The sequence below is a fragment of the Ahaetulla prasina genome, chromosome 2 (genome assembly GCF_028640845.1).
Source record: "Ahaetulla prasina isolate Xishuangbanna chromosome 2, ASM2864084v1, whole genome shotgun sequence".
Taxonomy (NCBI): domain Eukaryota; kingdom Metazoa; phylum Chordata; class Lepidosauria; order Squamata; family Colubridae; genus Ahaetulla; species Ahaetulla prasina.
The window spans coordinates 243959803-243972506 of record NC_080540.1 but is presented as its reverse complement, the minus strand read 5'-3'; the positions used below and the strand labels follow the sequence as shown (position 1 = coordinate 243972506).

Below are 12704 nucleotides of genomic sequence, written 5' to 3'. Positions count from 1 at the left end.
GGCTGATGACTGGTTCTAGCCATCACTGGTAGTGAGGCAGTGAGCACTCCCTAGACCTGTCTTGCCTGAGATGCCACAGGGTTCTACTTTCCTTTTCAATGTCTATATGAAACAGCTGGGTGAGGTCATTTGCCACATTCAGGTTTGGTATAATTAGTAAACTGATGATACCAAATTGTATTTCTTGACCCAAGTCAGCCTAGTGATGCTATCAAAGCTCAGTGCCAGTGCCTGGAGGCTGTGCAGGTTTGGAACGGGAGGCATTGTCTCCAATTCAGTTATATCAAGATCAAGTATTGTATATATTTGGTCCCCTCTATTGCTAATGGTGAAGCAGACAATTTTGTAATCCAAAGTTCTTCGTATATTTACATATTAAATAAATCTATTAATAATACTTAGAATCTATAGAAATGCAAAGGATTGCTGAGCATAAAAATTGATTCTCACATTCATAAGAAAGAAAATAGCTATTGTATAAACAATGTCCAGTATTATGTATAAGGTAGTTATATGGTTGACCCATATAGCTTAGGAGAGCTTTTGAACAATCTGTATTATTGTTTTGACTTGCAGAACAAATATTCAGATTTTATTTAGGACTTAAAAGTTTATAGGCCCTTTTTACATAAGGTATGTCCTTATTATTTAGCTAAAAATGCAATTGTTCAAATTTGGAACCCAGAATAAAAAATGAATGCATATCAGACATATCAGGTGTTTTAGAGGGGATGAACTTGATGGCTTGATAAACCTAAGAAGATGGCATTGGACATTTTTATCAGTAGGTACCAAGCTGAACAGGAGGGCATTATTAGGATGGCTCAGTTAGTGGTAATAGAAAATTCCAGGTGGGCTTAATAAGACTGACTAGTCATTCTCTAAGGTCAAGGTAAAAGACAGTATACCTAGGAATCCTTGACCATTTAAGAGTAAAGCAGACAGAACTATCAGGCCCTGGAAAAGGTATTTGTTTTACCTGTTTGTTAAATTGATAAGCTGTCTGTTTCACTATGATCACAGTTCTGGATTGCAAGATACAAACATTTTAGTGAAAGATACTCAAAAGCTTTAGAGAAACCATATACCGAGATGCTGCTGAATTTGGTTTCCAATCCTCTCATTGCCTTTTCTCCTTCTGTGACTTTCAGGCTTCTGATTACAGCTTGCAACAATTGGGCCAATACTTTTGTATTTAGAAATACAAGAATAATTCCTGTGCAAAAGAATTCTTAAGGATTTTTGCCTGGCTTCATGTACCACTTGGTTGCTTGTTGATTAATGGATAAAGCATTGGAGTCCATTTTGGATTTTTGTGGTTTTTCCCCTACAGATCTCCAAAAGCCAGAGAAAGAGAATGTGCTGTAATGGGAGTATCTCTGAAACAAGCAGCTGCTAATTAAGAAAGTAAGTGAGAGTGTTTCTCAAAGATAGGAGAGTCTCCAGTCTACATATTAGTAAGAAGAGAGAGAGGAGTGAGAATCCCAGCTCAGCCCACAACCTATTCTGTGAATGATCGCAAGATCACCTATGCTTCTAGGGAAAGATGTTCATTCTCCAAGTCTCTCCCAGCACTTTGAATATAATCTATTTCTGGACATTAGTTGTCATGTCTTGGCTCTTTTCTGAAAAGTATTTAAAGGTGGTCAGATACAAATTCAAAATTTGTATCCAAAAGGAGTCTACATGAGCAAGTGTATGAGCCCTCCCCTCAGTACAAAGAGTTGACTGAAGAGCTTCTCTGCAGTTCACAACAAGACATTCCCAGAAGTGTAAAGCTTCTTCATGCCTATCCTGAAAGTGCAATAGGAAAAAAAGCTAGAAGCTTCTTTGAATTGACTACATAAAAGATTCACATTTGAAACCAATAATAGTAGGGTTTTTTTTATTGTCACCTCTTTTTTCCTAATAAATCTCACTAATCGTATTGAGTTGTTCCTTGGTTTTCATTTCAGTCCTAATTGTTGCTGTAAGTTATGGACTGAAGTAATATTTTCCTGGACTGATGATTTGGTTGTTAGTCATATTTTAATCTAGAAGAAGGAGCTTGTGATTCGAGTCACATTCAGCAACAAGACCTGGTGTAATATAATTAGTATAACATCTTTTTTCAAAATAAATATTGTGTCGGCAAGGTACTTCAAGTCACTGTAGAACTGCTTCAAATACCTCAGTAGTTGGCAAGAGCCTAAATTTGGGTTAATATTAATTGGCTGTCCTTGGACTCAAATTGAAATCATTCTATCATTTTTGTGGTTGCATCTTTCTTAGTGGCTGCTCCATTTCTTTGGTGATTTTTTTTCTAGTCTCCAGTAGAAGATCCGATTCTTCTCTGATGTGAAGTGACTCATTTCAGTTCATGTCAATTTCCTGATTTCCAGAATGTCAATATTTAGCCTTGACTCTTCTGCTTGACAATATTAAATTTGTCTTGGTTCATGGTTATAATCACACTAGTACTATAATATCATTTCAACACCAAACTTTCTTTTTATCGCTGGACACACTGACAGGTAGACATCTGTGAACCTTAATACAGCTACATCATAAGCTTCAATGCTATCAAAATTTTCCCCTGCTCATTTTACCTTCCAATATTCAGGACTCAACTTCCATATCATATTGTGAATATCTGCTTGTCAAGGTCTGCTTGGTTTACTTGGTAGAATATTTGAGTAGCTGTCATTTCCTTTCAGTGGAGCTTATTTAGCCTGATCCTTATCTATGAGCTGCCCATCATGGGTGACTTTCTAAAAATATACATTTTCTGCTGTACAATACCATAACTTAAATGCACAAATTCCTTCTCTACAAGACAACCTATATCTTCACTACAAGATAATGATCCAAGAATGGAGAAAGGAACATAACCATCTTATAGTATTTATTTGCCAGATTGGGCAGCTAAGAATATTTTATTATTAATTTGTTATTTGTTCCATTTATTTATTTGTTATTATTTAGGAGGTTATTTGTTTTCCTTGTTTTAAATGTGTTTGATTATAGTAGGATAGTTAACTGCTCATAGTTGGCCAATAATTAGAGTAGCATAAACCTTGTAAAATAAATAAATTTATAATGTACCATAATTTTATTCATAGATGACAGCCCTTGAAATATATTGGATTTATAATTAGCTGAATATCATCTATTGAATTTCATCATTAAATGAATCTGCATCTATCTCACCTATTCCTACTTTTTAACTACTATACTGAGGGCTATATTTCTGTACTAGATTGATGATAGAAGATTTTTACCTCTGTTTTCCTCGGTTGTGTTATGATTTTTTTTTCATTATTGCAAAGGAAATTGCAATACAGTAAAGGTAGTTCTTCACTTATAATACTTTGTTTGGTGATCATTCAAAGTTACAATGGCGCTGAAAAAAGTGACTTGTGACCATTTTTCACACTTATGACTGTTGCAGTATCTTCATGGTTTTGTGATCAAAATTCAGATGCTTGGCAACTGACTCATATTTATGGCAGTTACAAAGTCAATGGGGAAGCCAGATTTACTTAACAATCATATTATTAACTTAATAACAGCAGTGATTCACTTAACAACTATGGCAAGAAAGGTCATAAAATGGTCCAAAGCTCACTTAACAATGTCTCGCTTAGCAACAGAAATTTTGGGCTCAATTGTGGTCATAAATTGAGGACTATCTATAACCCACTTTTTTTCTGGTAGAAACAAAACTTGTTGCAATGGCAGACAACAATTATTAACTGCAAACCTAAGCCTGGTTATTTGAGTTATGATGTACTAAGATACTTTTCTGAAATAAGTCAGACCATAACAATATATGTATTAGATTGCTTAGCAAAGCGTAAACACATCTAACAAACAAAAAGCTGAACCAAATGAATACATTCAAGTAATCATAGTCTTGTTTATCGTGATTTGTTGAATAAGCCAAGTTGGCTGGATTCATTCAATACACTAAACCACAAATCAAGGATTATAAATAAAAAAGGCTAAGTCTCAGTTTTAAATCCAAGTAATATCCTGTATTAAGTTGATTTCCCCCTGAAATTAAGAAGAAATGATAGACATGTGTATCATTATATGTATATGTCTGTCTGTATGTCTATCATCAATTTAAACTTTAAATAAAGTAATTACATTCTCTTTGTTCTTTAAAGATTGCAAGCATGTTAAGGTTCTTTTTTTTACATTGGAAATTTACATTCTGTTGTGTAAATCCTTAATTCTATTTCTATGTTGGAAATGTGAGTACATATTTTTGGTTGAACATTTGAGAAGCTGCTTTTATACTGTTCTTCCCTTAAAATGTACTGTTTTCCAAACTTGTTTCAGCATGGGAATAAATCATGACAATGACCACCCATCTTGTGCAGATGGTCTCCACATCATGTCTGGAGAATGGATCAAAGGGCAAAACCTTGGGGATGTTTCATGGTCCCGCTGTAGCAGAGACGACCTAGAAAAATTTCTCAGGTAATTCATTCAAGAAGTGGATGTAGTTACAATCAGGCTTTTATTTTGTTCAGTTTTTTTTTTCCTGGTGATTATAAATTTCAGGTATGCCAAGCTTTCAATACCTTACTACACTTTCTATATCAGATTGAAAAGAACTATTTCTAAAAATTGATTGCTATTCTTTAGAAATATTATTACCCAATACTTACCTGAGGCAGAATCAGTTTTTAACAAGGTATTTCTTTAGATTTCACCATTGTTGGGAGTACTCAATAAATGTGTGTGTGTGTGTGTGTGTTGAAATGCAAATTTTTTACTTGCGGTTCTGTGGGCATGGCTTGGTGGGCGTGGCAGGGGAAGGATACAGCAAAATCTCCATTCCCACCCCACTTCAGGGGAAGGATACTGCAAAATCTCTATTCCCACCCCACTTTGGGGCCATCCTGAGGTGGTATTTGCTGGTTCTCCCAACTACTCAAAATTTCTGCTACCGGTTCTCCAGAATCTACTGGATTTCACCCCTGATATATATTCAGCTGTCACTATTCACTATTCATCTAAGTAAGATGAATATTCCAGATTGTGATAGAAGTCTAGGCACTAATTTGCCTCCATTCACTAATCTTTTGAATTTCTTATACTTTTGACACATACCTTTTGAGGCAAAAAAGAATGTCAGAATTCCTTCGCAAAGTGGTAAAAGAGAGGAGAAGAGAAAGTCATGAAATACCATGACTGAAAGGATTATAGAGTGATTCTACCTGCATACCTGCTTGTAATAATGAACACTTTAGTTCTTCTTTCTTTCCTTCCTTTTAGAGAGGCATATACCAGGAGAAAAGCAGATTAAGAAGGAAATTGCTTTCCCAACCCCTTATCTATATACAATAGACTGAATCCAGGTTAGAGCACTGGGTGTTCTTGTAATTAGAACATCAAAATGGAAGCCATTCTCAACAGTTAAAAAACCAAATTGATTGGTTAGAAAACCTAAGTGGAAATCATTTTCCTCAGATCTGGGAGATGCAGAGAAACAGACTGACTGAGGTATTTACTGAATACTTGACTAAACAAATACAATAAATGGACAGTCAGAAAGCAACTAAACCTTGAATTAGTGGTATCAAAAGATAACTAGTTCCAGTTAGTCCTTACTTAATGATCTTAATTGGGACTGGAACTTCCGTTATTAAGCAAAGCAGTTGTTGGCCAAAATATCTTGTGATCATGTCACTTAGCAATAGCAGTTCCAGTATCCCAGTTATACTTCGTTGTTAGGTGAGGACGATGCCGTTTGTAGGCAATAACTTTGCTCTTCTCCTGTCCTGAGTAAATAAGATCTCTTTGGAAGACTCTGCTGCCTGTCATTCTTACCTAAGTAAGGATCACTTGTATTTTTAATTTTTTAAAATATTGCAATGCCCCTTTATTCTTGCAGTATTAGTGAAAGTGTTTGAAGTCCATTTCATGCAATATTACATGTGTATTTTGTGACAGGATTTTGAATTCCCTGGTTAGAATTATCCATAATATTTCCGCAATGGGATTAAATAGTATAGGGATTCTATGCAATAAAATTAGAAAGTGTATTCAAGTTTGTACCCAGACGAATTCTATATATTTTATCTTTAGTTTATCCAATTCTTCTTTGTGTTTAATAGCTGTTTAATTTAAAATGGGAAATTATGGAACAAGATTTTTTGTATTGACCTTAGATTGAGGTTCAGCAGTATTCAAAGATATTCAAAGTCACGTTACAAGATTTTGTTCCCCAGACATATTTGGACTTGTGTTCTTTCCTCATCACTTTCCCATGTAATGATCTTGAATAATGAGTTCCCTGCCCAATATTTCATCTAAATATTGTTTTGTTAATTTTGTTTTTCAGCTAATTCTTGTGTGGGAGGGGTTTGAATGAAGACACGTGAACCTCCTCCAAGTACTACTGTTTAAAGTGGCTTTTCTTCTGAAAGCTGCCTCACGTTCTTGGATATATGTCATGCTATCCTCTTTTTCATTAATATAAAAATTTTCTTTATTAAATTAAGGCAAGATTGGGTTTTAAAGCTTTCATCTTAATTCTACATAAAGCATATATATTATTATTCACCAATCTCTTCTGCATTTCCAGGTCAAAGGCCAGTAACTGCTTGCTGCATACAAATCCCCAGAGCCTCAATTCTGTGATTATTCCTTCAAAACTCCCTGGGATAACATACACTACAGATGAACAATGTCAGATTCTTTTTGGACCAACTGCCTCTTTCTGCCAAGAAATGCAGGTAGGAATAATAGATTGCTATCATTTATGACTTAATAATATACCCAGGTTTAAAGCTTGCTGTTTTGGCTTTCTGTACTTTGTGGTAGAATAATAACATTGAAGAAATAGTAATAGCAAAGGATTACAGGAATAAAGAAATATAGAACAATTTTGAATGTTTTCTTTATTAACTATTCAAAGCTTCTTCATATTGTTTCCATTCTGTGTTTGATTTTTCAATATTTAAATGAGAGATATCAAATCAAATCAAACCTTTATAATGGTCATGCAGCAGTGTAAAACTTCAGCTGTTATGTGTTACCAAGCTTTCATTCACAAGATAGAATAGATATGCATTTCTTTTGCACACTCAAAAGTTTTCCTTACTGAATTAGAATGCTTGTTATTAGGGACATTTTTTTGCTTTTAGATAGGACTTGAAATAAAATGGAAGAAGGTATATTAATAGCTTTTATTTTAATTTTATCTTATTTTCACCAGGTCAAATGGTTAAATAGTGGGCTATAAGATAGATCTGTGATTGTGAATCTATGGCACGCGTGCCCAAAGTGGCACATGGAGCCATGTCACCTCGCACACATGGCATCACTTGTTCCTCTTCTGGATTTCTGGTGCACATACGCACACGACGATCAGTTGGCCTTTTTGACAGAAACCGGAAGAGCTGGTCTGTGAGCTGGGAAAGGGGCTTTCTCGAACTTCAAAATTGGGAGTGTCCAGAAAGAAGGAGGACCAATGGAATTCTCCCTTCTGCAGCATCATTGGTCTCTGGGCAGAATCTCCCTTGACTTCTCCTACTGGAGGAGAGAGTTCCACGCAGAGAAGCCCAACTTGTTTATTCAGGCCAAGATCCCCCCTCCCACTTTTTCCTCTCGGTCCGTAGAACTGTGTCTCCTCCTTCAGGTGAAGTCCCAAAGGACTCTTCCTGGAGACCGATGCCGCTCAAGGTGGAAAATTCTAACTGGTGCTTCCCCTCATTCTGGCCCTTCCCATCTCAAAAGTCCGAGATAAATGCTTTCTCCTCCCAATGCAGAACTGCGGATTCCTCCTTTGTGGCTGGAAGCATCTGGCTGGACACACATGTGCTTTAGCATGTGGTCTGCCAACTGATCAGCACATGTGCATGTGCAGCAGTAACCGGAAGACTTCTAGCCAGCGCGCATGTGCCCCCTATAGAAATATCAGCACGCACATGCTCCTTGGGCAACTCTGTTTCCTGGTAGCGGCCCTGACGAAGTGCTCCCTTTTCGGCACTTGGTGCCAGGCACACACTCTCCCCTTTCAGCACTTGGTGCTGAAAAGGTTCATCATCACTGAGCTAGATGTTTCCAACTCAAATAATCAGGAATGTTGCATGAAGGCTAATTTATTAATTCGAAGGCTGTCACAGTGAGGCCTTTTCATGCATTAAAATGAATTTTAAAATGGTAAAACTATAGAGCATTTTATTCTTTATAAAAAAGAATTGTTTTATTAATTAATTAAAATTATTTAATAAATTATTTCAATTTAATCATAAATATATTAAGTAAAATTTTAAAACATTGAGAAATAGCTATTAAATAGCTATTTCATTTTGGTGAGCATTCTTTATTCACCAAAATAATGGATTGAAAAATAATATTTATTAACAATCATATCCAGGATAATATAATTTGGGACTTCATTCTACCAAAATCTGTCCAAATTTTCCTTTTACACTTTTATAATCTCTTGTTGGTGAGTAAAAAGATCATTTTGTTTTTCTTCTTTCGTACCTCCCACTGCCTCTTTCTTTTCTTCATTCTCCAAGGATGATGGTGTTATTCCTTTCTTTCTTTGGCCAGCAGAGAAATTTTACTTGTTTCTTTGTGGGATTGACTTTCTTGCCCATCTGTCCATGGATACAAAAATAATACCTACCTCTCAAATCATCTTCATTCTAACCACAGAATTTGAAATGTTACTATCAGAATGTAACATGATTTGAAGTGTAAATATACTACTATAAGGAGTCTGAAGCTCTAACCACTGTCATCAAGGTTCACCTCTTTGGGATCTTCATGCAACCTTGTGATATATGTAAGAAAGATGGGGCACACTTGGTGATGTCGTTTCTTTTCAGACAGGCGAGTTTGACACCCTCCGTGATACTGTTGCTACTAATGATTTATGTATTAAAATATAAATATTGAAAGATACACATACATGTCATGATTATAAGGAAATAGTTGGCTTCATTGATTTTTAAATTTACTATGTTATATTTTTTTCTTATATCAGTTTATAATACAAATTAGAAATATGAAATAACTTATTAATTCACATTAATTTCTCTGAAATTGGAAAATAGAATAGAATAGAATAGAACAGAATAAAATAGAACAAAACAAAACAGAACAGAACAGAACAGAACAGAATAGAATAGAATAGAATAGAATAGAATAGAATAGAATAGAATAGAATAGAATTCTTTATTGGCCAAGTATGATTGGACAACAAGGAATTTGTCTTGGTTCATAGGCTCTCAGTGTACATAAAAGAAAAGATACATTCATCAAGAATCATAAAGTACAACACTTAATGATAGTCATAGGATACAAATAAGCAATCAGGCAACAATCAACAATCAATATAAATTGTAAGGATACAAGCAACAAAGTTACAGTCATGCAGTCATAAGTGGGAGGAAATGTGTGATAGGAACGGTGAAAGACTAATAGTAATAGTAATGCAGCATATGCATATTTGAATTATTTTTATTTTTATTTTTTGTCACAACATCATATAAAAAGGATTATATAGTATATAAACATATATATGAGTAAATATTAGGAGGTATAAGCACTAATATATATATAGGAAGAAGAAAAAAAAAGAAAAACAACAACAATAGGACAGGAACAGTAGGCACATTTGTGCGCTTATGCACGCCCCTTATGGTCCTCTTGGGAATGGGGTGAGGTCAATAGTAGAAAGTTTTTGGTTGAAGCTTTTAGATTATGGGAAGAGACCACAGAGTCAGGTAAAGTATTCCAAGCACTGATGATTCTGTTACAGAAGTCATATTTTCTGCAATCTAGATTAAAGCGGTTAACATTAAGTTTAAATCTGTTGGTTGCTCTTGTATTGTTGCAATTAAAGCTGAAGTAGTCTTTAACAGGAAGGACATTACAATAGATGATTCTATGAGTTAAACTTAGGTCTTGTCGAAGGTGACGGAGTTCCAAGTTTTTTAAGCCTAGGATTTCAAGTCTGGTGGGATAAGGTATTTTGTTGTTTTCAGAGGAGTGGAGAACTCTTGTAAAATATTTCTGGACTCGCTCAATTGTATTGATGTCAGAGATGTGGTGAGGGTTCCATACAGGTGAGCTGTATTCTAGAATTGGTCTAGCAAATGTTTTATATGCTCTGGTTAGTAGTGTAGTGTTTTTGGAAAAGAAGCTACGCAGGATTAGATTTACAACTCTTAGAGCCTTTTTTGCTATGTTACAGTGGGCTTTGACACTTAGATCATTTGACATGAAAACTCCAAGGTCTTTAATGGGGTGGGGGTCATCTGTAAGGTAATGTCCATCAAGTATGTACTTAGTGTTTGGGTTCTTTTTTCCAATATGTAAGACTGAGCATTTGCTGGTTGAGATCTGGAGTTGCCAAGTTTTAGACCAAGTGGTTAGATGATCAAGGTCTTTTTGGATGATAGATGCATTGTCTGTGCTGTTAAATAGTTTGACATCGTCAGCAAAGAGAACACAATTACTTGCGATATGGTCACAAAGATCATTAATGTATAGTATGAAGAGTGTTGGTCCAAGGACGCTGCCTTGAGGAACGCCACTCTTTTTTTTTTTTTTATAAAAAAGTTTTATTTTTACAATCATATCAAATAATTCATCCAATGTACAGTTATATACAATTAGTCGGGCCTGCCCAGTCACCACCCCCCTTTTTAACACTCTTCCCTCTTCTACCTTCTTTTACTTTCCAAACCTTCCTCTCCTTCTCTTATCTACCTCCTCTCCTCCCTCCACCCTCCACTCCTTCTCCCTCTTCTACCCCTCTTCCTTCCTCTTCTCCTCTTTCCTACCTCCTACTCTCTCTTTTTTCCCTCCCCACCGTTCTGAAATGGCAACTGGGCAGACCCGACCCTACATTAATTATATTTATACATCTTCAATAATCCCTGTACATTAACCATCACTCCATCACTAGCCTCAACCCCCCAATTCCCCTCCCCCTTACCCCCCACCCCCCACCCCGACTTCCCAGAACAAAATGCAGGGTATCAAAACTAACAATCATAATCTAAAATAATTCCTAAATTATAATCTCTAGTCTCTCCACACTTAGTCACACTCTCAATTCCCCTCTCCTTCAGAAATATATCTAATACAAATTATTTCCTAAATTTACTCATATGCTATTCAATATTTTTTTATCTGATACTTATTTTGAATATAATCAATCCACATTTTCCATTCTAAAATATATTTTTCTTCTGTATAGTCTTTCAAGTAAGCAGAGATTTTTGCCATTTCTGCCAGATTTGATACTTTAAGTGTCCATTCTTCAATTGTAGGTAATTCTTCTTTCTTCCAATATTGAGCAATCAAAAGTCTTGCGGCTGTTATTAAGTTCAAAATCAATTTAGTCTCTATAGCTGTACAATCCATAATTATTCCTAGTAAAAAGAACTGCGGGGTAAACTTAATCTTCTTTTTCAAAATATTCTGCATGATCCACCATACTTTAATCCAAAATGCTTTAACTTTTTTACAAGTCCACCATATATGATAATAAGTGGCATCTTCACAATCGCATCTCCAACATTTAGCCTGTACATTAGGATACATACATGACAATTTTTTGGGGTCTAAATGCCATCTATAAAACATCTTATAAAAATTTTCTCTCATATTTTGCGCTTGTGTAAATTTAACATTCCTCACCCAAATTCTTTCCCAAGTTTCCAACATTATTGGTTGCTGAAAATTTTGTGCCCACTTAATCATACAATCCTTAACCAATTCAGTCTCTGAGTCTATTTCTACTAATACATTATACAACCTCTTAATATGCTGTTGACCTTGATCTCTCATTTGTTTTAACAAATTATCCTCAATTTGCTTAACACCTATTTTTTGATCTAATTTCCATCTAGCTTGTAATTGTCCATATTGGAACCATGTATAATTTTCCCCTTCTTCCCCCATCTTTTCTCTAGATTTTAATTGTAATTCCCCCTTTTCCATACAAAGAAGTTCTTTATAGGTAACTACCTCCATCTTTTGATATATATTTATATTTTCTATCATGTGTCTCGGGATTGCCCATATTGGAATCTTTCCATCTAATTTATATTGATATTTCCTCCAAACCCTCAATAATGCATTTCTAATTATATTATTTTTAAATATTTTATCAGCTTTCTTATCATATAATAAATAGGCATGCCACCCATATAACAAACCATAACCTTCTATATTCAAAACTCTTTCCTCAATTCCTTAATCCAATCAGTAATTAATGATAATTAATGATAAGACAACTGCTTCATAATACAATTTTAAATTAGGCATTTTAAGACCCCCCCTTTCCCTTATATCCTGCATTACTTTTAATTTTATTCTTGGTTTTTTGCCCATCCATACAAATTTACTAATCCCCTTTTGCCATTCCTGTAATTTAATATCATTCTTAAGCACCGGTATCATTTGAAACAAAAATAAAAACCTGGGCAAAACATTCATTTTTATAGCCGCTATTCTTCCCAGCAAAGATAGTTGTAACTTCTTCCAACTCTCCATTTCTTTCCATACCTTCTGCCACAATACCTCATAATTATTTTTGTATAATTTAACATTTGAAGCTGTAATATATATTCCTAAATATTTAACCTTTTTAACGATTTCAAAACCTGTAGTTCTTTCTAACTCTTCTTTTTGTTGTATATTCATATTTTTAGTTATCATCTTTGTCTTTTGCTGATTCA

The 12704-nt window shown here is 34.9% G+C and overlaps 1 protein-coding gene across 3 annotated transcripts in view; it reads left to right on the top strand.

Annotated features, from left to right (window-relative positions):
* The window catches only part of ADAMTS19 (ADAM metallopeptidase with thrombospondin type 1 motif 19), a 116240-nt gene that overhangs the window by 56368 nt on the left and 47168 nt on the right, over positions 1–12704 (top strand). For all 3 annotated transcript variants that reach the window (XM_058169987.1, XM_058169989.1, XM_058169988.1), the window contains exons 9-10: positions 4327–4467; positions 6581–6731. In XM_058169987.1, coding sequence (XP_058025970.1) covers positions 4327–4467; positions 6581–6731 — 292 coding nt within the window. The remainder of the gene's footprint in view (positions 1–4326; positions 4468–6580; positions 6732–12704) is intronic.